This window comes from Chenopodium quinoa, unplaced genomic scaffold, assembly GCF_001683475.1.
Source record: "Chenopodium quinoa cultivar QQ74 unplaced genomic scaffold, ASM168347v1, whole genome shotgun sequence".
In the NCBI taxonomy this organism is placed as follows: domain Eukaryota; kingdom Viridiplantae; phylum Streptophyta; class Magnoliopsida; order Caryophyllales; family Amaranthaceae; genus Chenopodium; species Chenopodium quinoa.
The window spans coordinates 16,140-37,418 of record NW_018744601.1 but is presented as its reverse complement, the minus strand read 5'-3'; the positions used below and the strand labels follow the sequence as shown (position 1 = coordinate 37,418).

The window sequence follows — 21,279 nt, the reverse complement described above, 5'->3', positions numbered from 1 at the left end:
CCGGAGCACGTGCCCGCGGCGGCCCGGCCCGGCACGATGCCCAGGTTTAGAATTTTCGAAAGAAAAATATTTCAGCAGGAAATTATTTAATCAGGAGAACTAATTTATAGTTGTGGTTTTCCTAGAAACTATATGCTCATGAAAACTAATGTTTTATTGAAAACAATCAACCGGGGCCTAAATAAACGGCCCATAGTCATACTCTTTGCTAGTCCAGAGCACAAATGTTAACTGACTTAAGCCAGTATAAGCACTAGTATTATTAAAGAACATAGTCAATAACAGACAATCTAGCAAACTTGGTTTCTAATGATTGCAACATTCGAAGCATACTTCAAATCTTCCACTAGTCAGCATCATCCATTCTAATGCTCTTCAGAACGTTGATTATCCATTAAGTTCTCCCTAACGTTTTCCACTCTTGTGTCCATGGTCAAGTTGCCAACAGCGTTGGAGTTGGATGATACATGATTTGGCAACATATGCCGGTCGCATCCAGTTATACCCTTCCCCACAATATCCGCGTGAGCAGTTGAATTAGAAGGATTCACCAAATTCTGATGTGTTGTGGAATCACTTCCAAATGGTGCTTTACTATCGTGTTTCCTCTTCTTTGCATCATCATCAAGATGTTGCTTCCTTTTTTTGCTTGATGGCCACACCAGCTTCAATTCTGTCAATCTTCGCTTCATTGTACACCTCGAGACTGCAAATTGTGGTCATTTAAGAAAGACCAAGAATCAAAACATAAACTATTTTTATTTAACTACAATTTGCTGAACAAATTCATGGAATTAAAAGCACATAACATAAATTTGTTCTAGGACCAAAAATTTTTAATCATAAAGTAACATACCTCCAACTTGTTCTGCAGCTTCTTGGAATGTCATATTTTTGGACCAAAATGATTGAAGCGTCTCTAGTGAAATTTCTTTTCTTTTGTAACCCTTGATGTCATTTTGAAGGGTTTGGTTCTGCTCATGCTCATAATTTCCTTGTTCACTTTCCATAGTTGCAGAGTCACTTTGTATAGCAGGGATACTCTAACTTTCAGGATTTGAATGAAATATTGAATACGTACTGTACTAGTATATGAGAATTGAGAAGCAGCTACCAATTTATAAAAACTTTGAGCCTGAACCTACATTATTCTCCTATTTCTTCCCACCGCCCCCCCCCCCCAAAAAAAAAAAAAAAAAAAAAGTGAGGTGGATAGGGATTGATGAACAACCCATAGAGATTATCAGATTAATAATGCAGCACAGCTATTCTGGACCCCACAATCAACCCTAGTTCACTAAGTTGTACGAAGTATATTTGAACCTGAACCTTATTTTCTTAAAAAAAAAAATAATGAAATAAAAACTAGTTGTGTATTGAACCTGAACCTTGAAAAATAAAAAAAAATAAAAAAAACTTGGACCTCACTAAATAATTACCCATTCACCCGACATTGACCCGGCAATCCTAACCCGATCCATGACCCGAAATTAACCCAAAAATGTTAACCCGAAATTGATCTTATACCCAAATTAACTCGATACCCAAAGCGACCCGAAACCCAAAGTGACGCAACCCGATCTTAACCCTACAGACTCAAAACACAAAACAACCAGAAATGACCTGACCCATAATTAACATCTTTGTGTGAGAATAACAAGACTCATTTTCCTCTACACTCTGATTCTCTAAGCTTGTACTTCGTAATATTTATTTTATCTCTCTATATTCATAAGATTTATACTTTTATGATATCTCCCATTTCATCACTCTCTAAATACATACGGTGGAAAATATTTTCCTTTAGAAAATAATGGAAATCTTATTTTCTTCCCTCCTTTTACTTCTCTCTTATTAATCCTCACATTACTATTCCTACTTTTAAGAAGGGAAAAAGTAACACGGAGTAACAACATTTAATTACATGAGTCAAAATATGTCAACTATAAGCAATAGTTTTACAGTATTAAACAACATAGTCAATAACAGACAATCTAACAAACTTGGTTCCCAATGATTCAGCAACATTCGAAGCATACTTCAAATCTTCCACACTAGTCAGCATCATCCACGCTTTATCTTCATCTTGATAAAACAATCTATATTTGTTCAAAGCAAGTTGGAACTTCATGCCTGTTTCTTCAAAGTTGATTAATCGGTAAAGTCAAAGAGAATACAATTCTCACTGAATGCTCCTTGTAAGTGGCTTTTACAACAATAGTGCCTGAACTTTCAGTTGTATGAAGAGCGCCTTCTAGATGCCCTTGGACTTGTTGCTGGATATCCATATGGCTTCCAATTACCATTGGGTCGAAAGTTTCTTCTAGTGTTGCAGCGCGATTACTTTCAGTTGAATGAAGAGCACCCTCCAAATGCCCTTGAGCTTGTTGATGGGTATCCATATGGCTTTCAATTACCATTGGATCGAAAGTTTCTTCTAGTGTCGCAGCGCGATTACATTCAGTTGAATGAAGAGCGCCCTCCAAATGCCCTTGGTCATTTGCACCATCCAGATAATGCTCTTCGCCATGCTGACAATCCATATTGCCTTGAGTATCCATTAAGTTCCCTCTAACGTTTTCCACTATTGTGTCCGGGGCCAAGTTGCCAACAACATCAGAGTTGGATGATACATGATTTGGCAACGTAAGCTGGTTTGCTCCTATTATACGGCCCCAACAATTTTCGCTTGAGCTGTTGAATTAGTAGGAATCACCAAATTCTGCTGTGTGGAATCACTACCAAATGGTGCTTTACTATTATGTTTCCTCTTCTTTGCATCATCAAGATGTTGCTTTCCTTTTTTGCTTGATGGCACAAACAGCTTCAATTCTTTCAATCTTCGCTTCATTGTAGACCTCGAGACTGCATATTGGTCAAGTATGATAAAAAGCTCAAGCAGTTAATTTTTTATGGTAATCATCGGGATGACAGGATGTCTATCTCAGTCTTAATGATAAATTAATTTTCAAAAACCATCCTTATAAAGTCATAACCACAAATTTAGTTATGGACCATTAACATTAATTAGGGAATATAGGTAAACAAATATTTTCACGAGTATAAATGTGACCACACTATTTATAAAAGTTCAAAGAGACAATTAACATCAATGAAGACAATTAAGTAAGCAAACATATATAATTAGAGGTTCGCACATTGTTAATAAGAGTTTGCTTGAAATTTTTAAAAGGCAGGGATCAAAATTTCACATAATGAACATCTAAAAATTTATCACAAAGTTCTTGTTCCATCACAAAAAATAAAAATATTCATGTACTGGTATTATTCAGTAGAGCAGTAAAGTTATTGAGTTACATCACGACAATTTTTTGTTCATAACAGACAAACATCTCTACAATACTTAGGTCAACTTTGGAGTGTTACACTTAAATCACTCAAATAAATGGAAGCACATTATTAAACAACATAGTCAATAACAGACAATCTAACAAACTTGGTTCCCAATATTCAGCAACATTCGAAGCATACTTCAAATCTTCCACACTAGTCAGCATCATCCACTCTTTATCTTCATCTTGATAAAGCAATCTATATTTGTTCAACTCAAGTTGGAACTTCAATGCCTTATTTCTTCAATTAGTTGATTAATCGGTAAAGTCAAAGAGAAACAATTCTCACTGAAAGCTCCTTGTAAGTGGCTTTTACAACAATTGTGCCTGAACTTTCAGTTGTATGAAGAGCGCCTCCAGATGCCTTGGACTTGTTGCTGGATATCCATATGGCTTTCAATTAAAGGCTCTTCCAAATGCAGGTCTGATCCCATTATACACTGCACATTTCCGTGTGAGCTGCTGAAACTACCTAGGTTCACCACATTCTGTTGTGAGCAATAACTTTCAAATGGTGCTGTATTGTTTGTTTTCCTCTTCTTTGCATCAGCTGTTGTTTTCTTCCTTTTCTTGCCACTTCTCGACAACCCAATTCTTTTATTGTTCGTTTCAATGTAGACCTCGATACTGCAAATTGAAGTCAAGTTTGATTAATCATTTAGAAAAGCCAAGTATGATACTGCAAATTGAAGTCAAGTATGATAAAGAAGCTCAAGCAGTTAATTTTTTTATGGAAATCATCGGATGACAGGATGTCTATCTCAGTCTTAAGATAAATTAATTTTCAAAAACCATCCTTATAAAGTCATAACCACAAATTTAGTTATGACCAATTAACATTAATTAGGAATATAGGTAAACAAAAATTTTTCACGAGTATAAATGTGACCACACTATTTATAAAAGTTCAAAGAGACAATTAACATCAATGAAGACAAATTAAGTAAGCAAACATATATAATTAGAGTTCGCACATTGTAAATAAGAGTTTGCTTGAAATTATTAAAAGGCAGGGATCAAAATTTCACATGAACATCTAAATTTGCTTAGTTTCCATTTTATCAACCAAAAAAAAAAAAAAAATTGTGTAGTGTCCATGATGTAAATTTATGTTACTCCGCACATGGCACAACATTACTCAATGTTTTAATAGTTTTGCTCTAGGAAAAAGTTCTCAATGAAGTTTTGCATTGAATACAGCATTATTATTCCTTTTGAAATATCAGTGGCATCAATAGAAATTAAAACTTCAATGAATAAACAGATTTTGCAAGAGTATGTAAATGCAGTCTCAGATAATTAACAATTCTAATACAAACAAAATGCGATCATGATACCTCCAAATATTTTTTCTGCAGTTTCTTGTAGTGACATCGGGTTTTCGGACCAACATTTGTGTAGCTTCTCTTCAGATATTTCAATTCTACTATTTCTCTCCACCTTATTGTGTTGAGGGACCTGTTTCTGCCCATTTTCTAAATCATGATGACTGTTCTCACCATTATCTTGCTCAATACCACCTTGTGCTGTTTTATGTGCTCAATAGAGCCCATACTTATACTGTTGAAAGGATCTGCTGATGTCTGCTCATCAGGGACAGTTTCATGAATTTCTACTGTTGGCATTTTGATTACGAGATTATTCATATGTGTGAAGTATGCATCATCCGTGTCATCAATGATGATAAAAAAAATGCAAGTTATGACATATGAATTACTGCAACATTTAATTACCTCTAGGAACAACAGTTACTTCATCTTCGCTTTCATCGGAGGCTGAGCTTGGTAAAGGAAGCATCATAGGCGTTGCTCTTGTAGTATGCTTCTTCTGTGTCATCGATGATGACACTTGCTTCAGATTTCCTTGGCAATCTTTCAAAGTTAAAACACTTGGGGAGGATTAAGTTGTAGTAGATTGCGCAGCTTCACAAAACTAGGAGGAAGGTCTTGATTCTGGTGACGCTAATATCAAGAGTATGCAAATTGACTAACTCATGTAGATTTTGATGTAGTTTTCGAGGGCTGATACAGGTCTTTGAGTTGTAATTCTTGCAAGTTGTGAGTCTTGCTATATCTTCAGGAAAGAACTCCATTTTAGAACATTAATGGAGAGTGTCTCCAGGTTGACTAATTTATTCCAACATTTTTCAAAGATACATCTCAGGTCATTATAATCTTTGAAAAAACAAAATTTCCAGAGTGATGTAGGCCAATAGGAAGTGATCAAGTGACTCGAAAGAGCAATCCACAAGCCTGAGTTTGTGAATATACATACATGGTGGCAATGACTCGCAATAATCACAGGAATTGAGATCCAGACTCCTTAAGTTAGTTAACTTTTCCAAGCTATCATAAAGTGGCCTCATATTGCAAGATGATAAAGAGAGATGTTTGAGGCTGACAGGCATATTAAAATTTTCCAAGCTATCATAAATGGATAATCGCAGATGTAGTGTTTGTAAATTGGATAGCTTGCTTAAGCTGTGAATAACGGACTCATCAATTTCAACATCAGAAGAGTCGAGAGAGAGACGTGTAAGCCTTGTGAATGTGACAAAGTAGTTATCCGGGAGGCAAATATGATCAGTGAAGTAGAGATAGAGTGGGTGAGCTCACTGAATTGCATTATGGAATCTGTTAACTCCTTAACATTTTCCAAGTCCAAAAAATCGAAACCAACATGAGTAAATTTCTGTTATTAATAATCCATTGCGAAGGATCATCCTCCTTCAATCGGAGATAACCAGGAGGAGATATGATAGAGGGATTTTTGAGCTGCATCATTTCTTATTTCTGCCATTGTAGGAGGGGGAGAGAAGAGATAAGCTTGATTATTACATAGTATAACTACCACGTCAACTAGAACAAACAAATTTGGAGTAAAACTGTAAAAGTAAAAGCATTGCAATGTAAACTTACCTCCACCAAAAGGAATGGGCAATTCTCCTATCTCTGTTTTAAGTTCCTCCCAGGATTTGCGAACATGCCTATCTTTAACAGAAATGATGACCGAATGATTCAAGTCATATGGCAACGTTTCGAGTCTGAAATGTTCGGGCAACATTAGATGTCGAGTTTGCGTAGCTTCGTGATGCTCCAAGGAAGACACTTGATTTTGGATGATTGAATATCAAGAAGACATAAATGGGCCAACCCATCCAAATTTGCCGGCAATTCAACCAGGGACTCACAGAAAAGAGAGATAAAGATGTCAAATTGGATAGATTTGCAATGCTCAAAGGAAGTGACTTTATGTTCTTGCAATATTTAAGTTTGAGATGGGTAAGGCTCACCAACTGCCCTATATTTGCCGGCAATTCAACAAGGGAATCACAGGAAGAGAGAGTTAAATAAGTCAAATTGGATAGATTTACAATGCTATCAGGAAGGAACTTTATGTTCTCGCAATAATCAAGCTTGAGATGAGTAAGGCTCACCAACTGCCCTATATTTGCCGGCAATTCTTCCAAACAATAACACTTATAAAATTGCAAGTGCTCCAATTTGTGAAGCCTAGTGATGGTGTTAGACACACATTTCAGGGAATCACAGTACAAGAATTCCAGCGGATGAGCTGTGTGAGCTCACCTATTGATTCTCCTACCTCTTCCTTTTCATAACAACGCAAGGCTAGACGAGAAGGAGGGTTATTTTTAATCCATGCCTCTGGATCCTCCCTCAATTCCAAGTGACCTTTAGAATCTACTTCTCCGCAAGTTATCATTTCCTTAGCTTCAACAAGAACACCAAAAACCACCTCTTTTAATTTTAATTTCAAACTACAGAAATATAAACTGGGAAATAAAGGAACAAAGAGAGAAGATAAATACTACTCAGTAGTTGCAGCTTTAAGATTCCATCAAGAAATTATCACAACTATCAACTTCAACGTGAACCTCAACCGCAAATAATTAGTTGTGGTTAATAAGAAGAACTAATGACCACATAGATTTATAAATGCATCACAGCTTTTCTGGACCCCACTTAAGTAATTATGCCTTGAACCTGAGCCTCAAATGAATTATTATGCATTGAACCTGAACCTCAAGTTATACTTCACTAAGTTAACAGTAACGGCCCATAGTCATACTATGTTGGTATGTTCCTTAAAAAAAAAAAAAAACAACTCTGTTGGTTTGTATATCTACTAGTTAAAAATAAAAAAAAGTATTCTAAATCTATTAGTCCAGATATTTATTTATTTATTTAAGAAAAATAAAAGTAACAACAAGCATTTAATTTTATACGGAGTAGCTTATACTATATGAGTCAAAATATGTCAACTCTATCCAATTACACTCTGTTTCTCTACCTTTTTTTTTTTTTTTTTTTTTTTGTTTTTTCAAATTACAAGTGTCTTTTACCCACTTATAAAGCACATATCTAGGGATGTCAGTGGGGCGGGTCAAATAAGAGACCCGCGTTGGGCGGTCAAATAAGAGAGCTGCGTTGGCGCGGGATGAATCTTGTTTGGCGGGTGATGGGCGGGGATGGAGATAAAAACCATACCCGCCATGGGTGATGAGCGGGGTGGATTTTAGTTTATCCGCCCCACCCGTCCCACTTCGTACCCGCTCCATCCCCACCCACCCCACTTCGTACCCGCTCCATCTCCACCCACCCCACTTCTACCCCGCCCCATCCCCACATCCATATATTTTTAAAAAACAAAAATTATATACTTTTATACTATTTTATAAAAAAAAATTATGTAAAATAAAATAGTAAATATAATACTTTGTAATACACTTATATTATAAACAATAGAATGTGTAATATTAATAATAATTTTTTCTTTTTGCAATCTTTATTAATTATGAAGGATTGTGTATTTGGAGGCGGGATTAGCAGATCTTAGTGGGGATTAGGTGGGTGATTATTCAAGTGGGCGGGATGGGGATGAATTTTAGACCCTCGCGGGATGATGGATGAGGATGGATATGAAAATTTTAGATTGAGATGAGGATTAGGAAGACTAAAATCCGCCCCACCCCGCCCTATTGACAACCCTTGGCGGACCCAGGAACTTCCGGACCCAGGAACTTCCGACTGGTGAGTCACAATCGATAACCAAATATGTAAAAAAAAAAATTTCTTACCAAGATCATCCAAATAGAAAATTGACAAGATTACAATACTAACTAATAATTAACAAGCTTAAAATTGACAAGACTAAAATTGACAAGCTAATAAACACCCTAAATAAACACTGACCACAATTCACATAATCACATGGTCAAAAAGGTTCAAATTTCATCAAAAAGACAAAAACCCAACAACATTAACAAAAGTTCAAAGTTTTACAAACAAACAACAACAAAATCAACTAAAGTTTCAAACTTTTACCAAAAAACTAACAAAATCAACGAAATAGAGAGAAGAATCCAATCACTGTGTCTCGACAACCTCCAATTTCCCTTAAACTTATATCAAATAATTAATAGAATTAACTAATTAGACTGAATTAAATTGAAGATTAGAATTTTAAACTAAAAATTAGAAATCAACTTACTAGCAAAATGAGAATAGGAGAGAGAGGAGGAAGCTTTCGATGATCACCGACAACCCAAATACCAATCAAGAGCAAACAACACCATCAATGTGTGAGGCAGTGGAGCCGGCGAGCCGCCTGTGTGCAGCAGCAGCAGTGAGCGAAGATGAAGAAGAGGAAGAGCAGGAGGAGGTGACCAGCACTGGAAGCAGTGCGGAGGTCTGCTGATCTGGCCGTCTGGTGATTTGGTGAAGATGAAGCGAAGAGGAAGAGCAGGAGCAGGGCAGGAACACAATTTCTCACCTGCAATCTTAGCTTTCTTCGTTCTACAACCAAATAAACATTAAAAATAACATTAAAAAATTAAATCATGAAATTTTACACATACGCAATTCAATTAGAACAAATTACAAGTACCCAGATCAAAATTAACAATCAAAAAGTTAAATTGAAGACAATAGAAGACCTGATGAACAAAATTGATGTTGGGTTGAGAAAGAAAAGATGGGTAAAGGAGAAAAAGAAACAAGAGGATGATGAATTGAAGTGAGAGGCAAACTTTTCAAGAAAAGACTGAACTTTGTTCCTAACATCATCGTTATTATCATCATCAAATACTAGAATTTCACAATCAAGTGATAAGCCATAGTAAATATTCAATCAAATTACAGACATTTGCTAGAAAACAGAAATTACCTTAAGCAATGGAGTGTATCAATAATTCGTCTAGCTCGGAGTGTAAATCTTCGAATATTTTTTTTTTTTAAGAAAAAAAATTAGAATTTTTTTTTGGGCCTTGGTGACTCATTTGACCCACCAGGCACAAGGCCAATTCCGCCACTAGGCTACAAATATCTAAACATCTATAAATTTGAATCACACGTCGAAACTAATTTAAGAATATCTCACACGTATTTAGTTTCCCTCTTCATTACAACATTCCAAACAAAAACAGCTCAAAGAAACGGAGTTATATCATTATATTCACTATCCTACAAATAATAAATGTAAGTCAATGAGTCAATATTATTCCGGCACAATTTTCAGCAAATCCATAGTATAACTGTCTCTTTAGAGCAAGATTATTGGAGAGGATATATGTCCTCTTGTGTGGGTTTTTTTGCTGATTTGGAGTAGTCCTCTTTGATGTTGGTAATGTAGAGGATCCTCAAGGAGAAGAGGATTACCTTGTCCTTTGTGCCAAGAGGATGAAGTGTCAACTTTTATTTGTTTATTTGTTACATAATTTTATAAACTCAAAAAAATTATAACGGTAATTAATCACAAACGTAACATATTTTTAAAAACTAATTTTACCAACGGTTGTATTTTTATTTTTCTCTATAAAATGAACCTAATTTTGGCCATCTTTTATACACTTCAATTTTGCATCTTTTTCACTCCTTCCTCTCTTTCCTCTCTTTTTATAATTTTCTTTTGTAATGGATGAAAATAATCATAGTTATGGAAGAAATATGAATTTGGCAGAATATTTATGGGCAAGATTTGAGCATACTAGTAATCGGTAAGGAAAAAAGAGGATAATTAGTTATTGTCTTTAATTTCTTGTATTTGTTGTACTTTAGTGTATCAATTAGTGTTTTTATTCCTAATTTGATGTGTTACTGTATCAAAATATATATAGGTAAGGTAATTTTTATTATGTATGCTAATTATCGAATCCTAATTATTATTATTATTATCATTATTAGACCTTATCATTATAGAAATCAATAAAAAATAATCTTTTACAAAGAAAAAATTTGAAGGTGGGCCATATTTATAGTATAAAATATATCAAGAGGATACCTTTGATGTGGGAAAAATAAATGGAAGAGGATGGAAGAGAGGAAAGAGATAGTGGGAAATAAGGTGGATGAAAGAGAGTATGAGGTGTCAAAATAGGGTAAGGAGAGAGAATGTTTGAGAGGACAAAACCATCCTCACCAATATATATGCTCTTAGTAAAGATTAGATGATTTAAGACTATAATACCCTGATCCAGAAGATGAAAGCAGCAAAAACTTAAACCAAACAAAAACCATGAACTTCAACATCAAGTAACCCAAAAATCATGCAAATTCTACCTATCATAATAAACATGTATACATACAGTAATTTGGTTAGGGTAGTTGGACATCACAGTAGTAACTCACTACTTACACAACCTGTAAAAGCATTGTATGAAAACCCACCATTAATTCCCTCTGCCAGCTCTGTTTTATTCATCAGCCCTCTAAATTGTCAGTGTCTCCATTAAATTTACAGCCCTCTTTCTTCAGCTTCCTACCTATCAACTCCAAAAACATAATAAATGCAACTTTAAATCAATAAATAAGCTTTCTTTGAACTTTCTTTCTCACCTTCTATAAATACATAAAACAAGCTGCATGTTACATTGCATCCAGTTCTAAACATACAAAAATTATATATATAACGAGAGTAAGAGTTTATAATTATGCTACATTGACTTGGAATGGTATACAAAATGATTAATGTACCTGTTGAAGCTAATTGTCTTCAAAAACAACATTCTTGGTTTTAATCCTTGTTTTAGGATTGTTTCCTTGTTATTATTCATTGATTCTCCTTTGAATTATATGCATTGTCGTGCCCGGGTGTCGAGTTTGTAGTCCGGGATGCTGTAAGATGAGCTGCTTCTACTGATCCGACTGTCCGGAAACTTTTACGCTTGCTCTTCCATGACTGCTCCGTCAACGTGAGTTTCCGTCTCTTGTATCTATCCATCCCTCTATCCATCTATCTGTACATTATACTAAAGTGGCGGCAGCTTCCTAAGAAGAGCCATTTAATAGATGCTAGATAATTAAATGCTATATTATAGCTATGTTCTTGCAGGATTGTGATGCATCAGTGCTAGTAGAAGGGGATGGAACTGAGAAAGCAGATCCTGCAAATAAATCTCTAGGAGGATTTGAAGTAATAGAGACGGCTAAAAGAGAGCTAGAATTGTTCTGCCCTGGAACTGTTTCATGTGCTGATATTCTTGCACTGGCTGCTAGAGATGTTGTCATGGTACCATAAAACCTATCCTTCTTTCTCATGTTCGAGCATGCGCGCACACACACACACACTTTTTTCATGTTGTTTACAAATGTTCTAATATAATAAAGATATCATGTTTTCAGAACAATCTAACAACACTGCTATCATTAGATGATCTTGAAAGATTTAAGGCATGCTCTAAGTTAGAGATGCGGGTCACTAGTACCGATGTTTCTCTCATCTTGATACTTTATTTTGAATGTGTTAACCTCGAGTTCTAGCTGGTTGGCCAACTCTTCCTTGAGCTGGTCAATACTGTAACTCAATGAGAAATCAAATCTAACTACATCATCTTTATAAGTGGCCTTCACTGTAAAGTTGCTTGAGTTATTTTCATTTTGTTGCAAAGCATCTGACTATGTACACTCATTTGCACCATCCAAATGCTCGTGGGCGCATTGAAAATGATCTATATCGCCTAGAGTTTCCATTAAGTTCTCTCTGAGGTTTCCATTGTGTCCAAGGTCAAGTTGCTAACAGTGTCGGGGGTGGATGATACATGATTTGGCAAAGTAAGCTGGTCTGCTCCCATTATACACTCCCCTACAGTTTCCGTGTGAGATGCTGAATTAGCAGGATTATTCGCCAAGTTCTGCTGCGATGAATCATTTCCAACTGTTCTTTATTATTCTGTTTCCTCTTCTTTACATTCTGATGCTGCTTCCCTTTTCTGCTTGATTGCCACTTGAGTTTCAAAGCATTCAATCTTCGCTTCATTGTAGACCTTGAGACTACAAATTGTGGACAAGTACGACGAATCATATAAGCAAGACAATGAATCAAAACATAAACCATTTATATTTGACAACAACATCATAAATTAGATAAAGGAGAAAATAGAAGACACAAGTACATAATGAGAAGTACTACGTATGTAATAGCATTTACAATAATGTTACACTAATGGAAGTGTTAATGGCATCAAAGCACATACGCGAGCTAAAAATCTACTGATTACCAAAGAAACTCGAGCAGTTTTCTAAGAAATCATCAGGATGCAGATCTCACTCTCCAAGATTCTATTACTTTGTCTTTTAAAATATGCTAATGACAATAAATTTTGTAAACCGAAAACTTCTCAATCATATTATTAGCATTTTCTTAAAAAGGAGTGGCAATAGTCTCTAGGAGTAAGAAGTAGGCAGTTTCTAAAAACATCAAATAATAATAGAAAGGTAAATTATTAAGAAATGGAAAATGTAGTTTTTAATTCTGTTGAAGTATCAGGTGATTTGAGGTAGCTTCTTGGTTCATAGAAGTTACCAGAAGCAGCTTATGCCCGAGCACGCAACGAACTTACAGCAGTCACTTTAACAGAATGTAAGTGTTGTAACAGTCTGCAGTTTTTATAACTTTCCTGAAATCCAGGGTATTTTGCTGTACATAGAAATACCTGTATTAATCTCCATTCTTCTGTACATTCAAAGAATACAAGTCCCTGCATTCTTCTCCATACACTATGGAATTTTACTGAAGTTTTCCAGCAAACTTAACAAATATAAAAAACAGATGATACAATGCAAGTTTCATCAAACCGAAACTCTATTCTGAACATCTAAAATTTACTAAGTGTATGCCCATATATATATTATTGTACTATGCATATGATAAATCATCACTTATTGTTTTTATGATTTACTCTAGGAAAAAGCTCTTTATTATTACAGTTCCACGTTGCCTACAGCATTATTATTCCTTTTGATATATCAGTGCCTGATTTACTGATTAAAAATGATATAATAGTTTTGACAGCAACTAACTTAATATTCATCAATGAGTGCACACTACACAATTTTAGCAAGAGTATATATTTGGAATTTGTATGTAAATGCATGGTCTCAGATATTAAAAAGTCTATTATAAACAAAATGCAAACATACTTCCAATTTTATTTGCAGCATCTTCCAGTGTCATGTTTTGGACCAGAATGGTTGTAGTGTCTCTAAAGTAATTTCTTTTCCTTTCTTACCCTTCACGTTATTATTTTGAGGATCTGACTCTGCTCGTTTTCTGAATCACGATGACTGTTATATCAGTTCAATTCCTAATTTTCTTCTCTCATAAACAATTCAGTTCAGTTCAGTTCTGCTCAGTTCAGTAAATCAGAACAGACCCTTAATCTAGGAATGTATGACAAAATGACGCGCAAACAAGTATAATTAATGTACATTTTCATTTGTTTTTCTATTTTAGCTCCTTATATGTAGCCCTTAGGCTATGTATAGAATTTTCTAAAGCTGGGAACAGGCCGGATGCCCGCGTGCCGCCCGGCACGGCCCGCCGTTCGTCGCAGCCCGGCACGCCCGATCCCCAGCCCGACCCGGCACGCCAGTCGAGATTCGTGCCACGGACAGTGTTCTGGAATTGCAGGCCCGGCCCGGCACGAGCACGGCCAGGGCCCGGCGTGCTGGCCCGCCGTGCTGACACGTCGGCCGGCACGTGGCACGAAGACCAGGCACGGCATTCGTGCCGGCCCAGCACGGCCCGCGTGCCCACCTTGTTTATAACGGTAATATTACCGTTTTTTGCACATAATTAGCCAAAAAAACGGCTAGTTTTTTGGCCATCTAGCTCCCCAAAAATTCTATAAATACCCACCTCCATTTCATTTCCAAATCACAAAATCACAATCTCTTCTTCTTATCTCTTAATCTCTTATATTCTCTAATAATCCTTTTTTCTAAAATTCTCTAATTATTCTCTAATTATTTTCCTAATATCGGAAAAAAATTAAAAAGTTCGTAATCGTAATTAGTGGAGCATTGAAGCACGTTGTAAGATCTAAACTAATCATTAATTTATTATTTTTTTATTGTTATTATTAGAATAATCTTGTTTAATTATTATTGTTGTTAATTGTTATTATAATTGTTATAATTGTTGTTATTAGTTATTATTATTGTTACAATTATTGTTATTATTTTTTTATTGTTGTTATTGTTATTGTTATAATTGTTGTTATTAGTTATTATTATTGTTATTTTTATTGTTAAAATTGTTGTTATTAATTATTATTATTGTTAATCAGTTTTATTAAAAATCTAATTGTTAATTATGGCATCGAACAACCCATCATCATCTAGGGGGGGGGGAAAGGCCGACTTGGCCGTAGTAGTAGCTCTAGAGAACCACCTAATACAACGAGCCCCCAAATTCCGAGTCCAACCAATGACCCCGGTTACTCCCCCCCGGGCTATGAGCCATTTAGGCACGATGGTAGTTCCGGTTTTCAACCCTATTATATGTCGGGATTTCCACCACCACCACCAAACCAATTTTCACCATCAAACCAATTTCAAAATCCACAACAATTCCCACAATTCGGTCAATTCCCGCCTAATTATTTTGGTGATCAACAAAACTATTATTCTAGCCAAAGTAGCCAAGAAAGTACCCAAATTCCCTCCGGTTCTACCCCTTCTGTTACTACTAACCCAAACACACATCATGAATGGTTCAGCGAAAGTGAGATGGTACTTTTGAAAAAACCGAAGGAGTGAGGTTATGGCGTCATTTCGTCCTAAATAAACCCAACCAAACATATGCAAAATGTAAAACATGTAATGGTGTATTCACGGCACTATCCAAATCCGGGACGGGACACCTAACTAGACACATGAAAGCTTGTGCAAAACCAGCTATTGATCCGACCCAACCAAAAATTTCCCAATACCATCCACACGGCTTCACCTACAACTATGAGAGGGATAGGGATGAACTAGGGAAAATGATAGTACACGCCGAACAACCTTTTCTTTTCTCGGAAAGTGACCCATTTAACACCTACATTAACAAAGCACTACAACCCCAACATAAAAGAATATCTAGGAAAACCGTTCGTTCCGCCGCCATGAAAAACTACCTAGAGTACAAATTGCGGTTACAAGCCGAATTGAGTAACCTTAACTGTAGAGTGTCTTTGACAGCCGATTCTTGGGATAATGGTTATAAATATCACTATTTATGTGTGACTTGCCATTGGGTAGATGATCAATGGTTGTTACAAAAAAGAATAATACATTTCAAAATGCTGGAATACCCACACACCGGCATTAACATTGCTCACCATTTAATGCAAGCAATAGACGAATACAACCTTCGAGATAAAATGATGTCTATGACTTTTGACAATGCAACCTCTATGACATACACAGCTAATCTTGTCAAACAAAACTTAACCGATGTAATATTAGACGGTGATGCTCTTCATACTAGATGTGTTTGCCATGTACTTAACTTATGTGTACAGGATGGAGTTCGGGCAATTGGCCCATACTACAACAAAATCAGAGATGCTATTATGTCTATTAATAGCTCAAACATGAGGTACCAAGAATGGAAGACTTTTCTAAGACAGCAAAAGATAAGGGCAATAAAAATCAAAACCGATTGCCCAACTAGGTGGAATTCCACCTATGACATGTTAACTAAGACAATTGAGTACAAGGGCCCGTTAACAATATTTTACAACCAAAAATTTCCACAAAATGCTTTATATGATGATGATTGGTATAACTGTGAAAGATATATGCAATTTTTACAGTTATTATATAACATGACGTATTGTTTTTCTTCTGTTTACAGTCCTTGTGCTCAAAACTTTCTTTCTAATGCATGTTTACTCGCCCAACTTTTCGCTGATCATCGCAACCAAAGTGATTATGATCAGTATCTTCCAGCAATGGAAACAAAGTGGCGTAAATATTATAGTGAAATTCCTTTGATTTATATTTTTGCTTCCATATTAGATCCTAGGCAAAAGTATGAAAACACATTTATGTTAGTTGACATTTATTTTCAATGCCTGAATCTTGACGATGATGTAGAAACGTATAAGAGTATTGTGAAGGATCAGTTTTTTGCTTTATATGGAGTCTATGAAAGCAAATATGGCACCGCTCCTCGCTCAGGGCCTTCCCAACCATCCAAAAACGTAAGTAAGAAGGCCAAACATTTATTTTCACAGGCTACTAACTTAATTTCAAGGTTTTCAGGTGATTCATCAATCAGGAGAACGCAAAGCGACGTCTCGGAGTTGCAGATGTACCTGAGTTATGACTTCACCAAAGGCATGGACGACGATGAGATTAACAGCCTCGACCTCCTTGCATGGTGGAAACAACAAAGCACGAAGCATCCAACTTTGGCGGCAATGGCACGAGACATTCTTGGTATCCAAGTCTCCTCTGTTGCCTCCGAATGAGCTTTCAGCGCATCCGGAAGGGTTCTGGACGATAAAATAACAAGTCTAAAACCCGAAATACTAGAAATGTGCGTGTGTTTCAAAGATTGGTTGGATGCGGAAAATCGCTCACAAGACCGTTCTTACGAGGACAACGACAACGATGAAGGAACCTCCGCTTCCGACCGTTCGGGTTCAGCTAGTTCCCAATCTATCCAACTAGCCGATGAAGCCGAAGCCGAAGCCGACGACGAAGACGAGCAAGAAGAAGAATAAACAATTTTTGTATATTGTACGATTTTAATCATTATCAATATTATCATTTTCCAATTTTTGTTTAATACCATCATTGTACGATTTTTATCATTGTACAATTTTCTCAACTCAAGTAATAATAATATGAAGTACGCATTATTCACATCCAAGCCCAATTTGCCTTTTTTCCCCGTTTTGTTATAATTTGTAAATTCGTATTAAAAAAAATAAAATTATACCAATTACTAATACAAAATTATATTTAATAAATCATAAACATTAAATTTTAAAGTAATAGTATAGAGTAAATATATAAATATAAATATTGAATATATAAAATTATAAAACATAAATATTCAACTTATAATTATAAAACTTATAACCTTATAACTTATAAAAATTATAATTATAATTATAATTTTATAACTTATATACATTATAATATAAGTTATAATGTTGTCACTTTTTTTAAAAAAAAAAATAAAAAAAAAAAAAGGTTGGAAACTGCCAGCCCGCTGCCGGCCCGCCAGGCTGGCACGTGGCCGGCACGGCACGAGCCCGCCAGGCATGAGGGCCGTGCCAGGCCGTGGGTTGGCCTGTGAGAATGGCCAGCACGGCACGACACGACTTCCTGGGCACGGCGGCACGATCGGCACGGCACGCCGGAGCACGTGCCCGCGGCGGCCCGGCCCGGCACGATGCCCAGGTTTAGAATTTTCGAAAGAAAAATATTTCAGCAGGAAATTATTTAATCAGGAGAACTAATTTATAGTTGTGGTTTTCCTAGAAACTATATGTTCATGAAAACTAATGTTTTATTGAAAACAATCAACCGGGGCCTAAATAAACGGCCCATAGTCATACTCTTTGCTAGTCCAGAGCACAAATGTTAACTGACTTAAGCCAGTATAAGCACTAGTATTATTAAAGAACATAGTCAATAACAGACAATCTAGCAAACTTGGTTTCTAATGATTGCAACATTCGAAGCATACTTCAAATCTTCCACTAGTCAGCATCATCCATTCTAATGCTCTTCAGAACGTTGATTATCCATTAAGTTCTCCCTAACGTTTTCCACTCTTGTGTCCATGGTCAAGTTGCCAACAGCGTTGGAGTTGGATGATACATGATTTGGCAACATATGCCGGTCGCATCCAGTTATACCCTTCCCCACAATATCCGCGTGAGCAGTTGAATTAGAAGGATTCACCAAATTCTGATGTGTTGTGGAATCACTTCCAAATGGTGCTTTACTATCGTGTTTCCTCTTCTTTGCATCATCATCAAGATGTTGCTTCCTTTTTTGCTTGATGGCCACACCAGCTTCAATTCTGTCAATCTTCGCTTCATTGTACACCTCGAGACTGCAAATTGTGGTCATTTAAGAAAGACCAAGAATCAAAACATAAACTATTTTTATTTAACTACAATTTGCTGAACAAATTCATGGAATTAAAAGCACATAACATAAATTTGTTCTAGGACCAAAATTTTTAATCATAAAGTAACATACCTCCAACTTGTTCTGCAGCTTCTTGGAATGTCATATTTTTTGGACCAAAATGATTGAAGCGTCTCTAGTGAAATTTCTTTTCTTTTGTAACCCTTGATGTCATTTTGAAGGGTTTGGTTCTGCTCATGCTCATAATTTCCTTGTTCACTTTCCATAGTTGCAAGAGTCACTTTGTATAGCAGGGATACTCTAACTTTCAGGATTTGAATGAAATATTGAATACGTACTGTACTAGTATATGAGAATTGAGAAGCAGCTACCAATTTATAAAAACTTTGAGCCTGAACCTACATTATTCTCCTATTTCTTCCCACCGCCCCCCCCCCCCCCCAAAAAAAAAAAAAAAAAAAAAAAAGTGAGGTGGATAGGGATTGATGAACAACCCATAGAGATTATCAGATTAATAATGCAGCACAGCTATTCTGGACCCCACAATCAACCCTAGTTCACTAAGTTGTACGAAGTATATTGAACCTGAACCTTATTTTCTTAAAAAAAAAAAATAATGAAATAAAAACTAGTTGTGTATTGAACCTGAACCTTGAAAAATAAAAAAAAAATAAAAAAAACTTGGACCTCACTAAATAATTACCCATTCACCCGACATTGACCCGGCAATCCTAACCCGATCCATGACCCGAAATTAACCCAAAAATGTTAACCCGAAATTGATCTTATACCCAAATTAACTCGATACCCAAAGCGACCCGAAACCCAAAGTGACGCAACCCGATCTTAACCCTACAGACTCAAAACACAAAACAACCAGAAATGACCTGACCCATAATTAACATCTTTGTGTGAGAATAACAAGACTCATTTTCCTCTACACTCTGATTCTCTAAGCTTGTACTTCGTAATATTTATTTTATCTCTCTATATTCATAAGATTTATACTTTTATGATATCTCCCATTTCATCACTCTCTAAATACATACGGTGGAAAATATTTTCCTTTAGAAAATAATGGAAATCTTATTTTCTTCCCTCCTTTTACTTCTCTCTTATTAATCCTCACATTACTATTCCTACTTTTAAGAAGGGAAAAAGTAACACGGAGTAACAACATTTAATTACATGAGTCAAAATATGTCAACTATAAGCAATAGTTTTACAGTATTAAACAACATAGTCAATAACAGACAATCTAACAAACTTGGTTCCCAATGATTCAGCAACATTCGAAGCATACTTCAAATCTTCCACACTAGTCAGCATCATCCACGCTTTATCTTCATCTTGATAAAACAATCTATATTTGTTCAAAGCAAGTTGGAACTTCATGCCTGTTTCTTCAATTAGTTGATTAATCGGTAAAGTCAAAGAGAATACAATTCTCACTGAATGCTCCTTGTAAGTGGCTTTTACAACAATAGTGCCTGAACTTTCAGTTGTATGAAGAGCGCCTTCTAGATGCCCTTGGACTTGTTGCTGGATATCCATATGGCTTCCAATTACCATTGGGTCGAAAGTTTCTTCTAGTGTTGCAGCGCGATTACTTTCAGTTGAATGAAGAGCACCCTCCAAATGCCCTTGAGCTTGTTGATGGGTATCCATATGGCTTTCAATTACCATTGGATCGAAAGTTTCTTCTAGTGTCGCAGCGCGATTACATTCAGTTGAATGAAGAGCGCCCTCCAAATGCCCTTGGTCATTTGCACCATCCAGATAATGCTCTTCGCCATGCTGACAATCCATATTGCCTTGAGTATCCATTAAGTTCCCTCTAACGTTTTCCACTATTGTGTCCGGGGCCAAGTTGCCAACAACATCAGAGTTGGATGATACATGATTTGGCAACGTAAGCTGGTTTGCTCCTATTATACGGCCCCCAACAATTTTCGCTTGAGCTGTTGAATTAGTAGGAATCACCAAATTCTGCTGTGTGGAATCACTACCAAATGGTGCTTTACTATTATGTTTCCTCTTCTTTGCATCATCAAGATGTTGCTTTCCTTTTTTGCTTGATGGCCACAACAGCTTCAATTCTTTCAATCTTCGCTTCATTGTAGACCTCGAGACTGCATATTGTGGTCAAGTATGATAAAGAAGCTCAAGCAGTTAATTTTTTTATGGTAATCATCGGGATGACAGGATGTCTATCTCAGTCTTAATGATAAATTAATTTTCAAAAACCATCCTTATAAAGTCATAACCACAAATTTAGTTATGGACCATTAACATTAATTAGGGAATATAGGTAAACAAATATTTTCACGAGTATAAATGTGACCACACTATTTATAAAAGTTCAAAGAGACAATTAACATCAATGAAGACAATTAAGTAAGCAAACATATATAATTAGAGGTTCGCACATTGTTAATAAGAGTTTGCTTGAAATTTTTAAAAGGCAGGGATCAAAATTTCACATAATGAACATCTAAAAATTTATCACAAAGTTCTTGTTCCATCAC

At 36.0% G+C, this 21,279-nt stretch overlaps 2 protein-coding genes across 2 annotated transcripts; both read right to left on the bottom strand.

The window, feature by feature from the left end:
* Positions 1–339: 339 nt before the first annotated feature.
* LOC110699911 lies at positions 340–1,312 on the bottom strand. The gene is made up of 2 exons (XM_021877409.1): positions 857–1,312; positions 340–706 (listed from the first exon to the last, which is right to left on the bottom strand). The coding sequence occupies exons 1-2, from the start codon at positions 1,008–1,010 to the stop codon at positions 366–368; spliced, it is 495 nt and encodes a 164-aa protein (XP_021733101.1). The 5' UTR covers positions 1,011–1,312; the 3' UTR covers positions 340–365.
* Positions 1,313–3,248: 1,936 nt separating this feature from the next.
* LOC110699910 lies at positions 3,249–21,168 on the bottom strand. Its single transcript, XM_021877408.1, has 2 exons — positions 20,010–21,168; positions 3,249–3,448 (listed from the first exon to the last, which is right to left on the bottom strand). The coding sequence occupies exons 1-2, from the start codon at positions 20,867–20,869 to the stop codon at positions 3,421–3,423; spliced, it is 888 nt and encodes a 295-aa protein (XP_021733100.1). The 5' UTR covers positions 20,870–21,168; the 3' UTR covers positions 3,249–3,420.
* Between the last annotated feature and the right edge of the window lie 111 nt (positions 21,169–21,279).

Coding starts and splice junctions, on each gene's coding strand:
- LOC110699911 (XM_021877409.1), bottom strand. CDS start 1,010: ATGGAAAGTGAACAAGGAAATTATGAGCATGAGCAGAACCAAACCCTT. Junction 707..856: donor AGCTGCAGAACAAGTTGGAG/GTATGTTACTTT, acceptor CACAATTTGCAG/TCTCGAGGTGTACAATGAAG.
- LOC110699910 (XM_021877408.1), bottom strand. CDS start 20,869: ATGAAGCGAAGATTGAAAGAATTGAAGCTGTTGTGGCCATCAAGCAAA. Junction 3,449..20,009: donor TTGGGAACCAAGTTTGTTAG/ATTGTCTGTTAT, acceptor CAAGTTTGTTAG/ATTGTCTGTTATTGACTATG.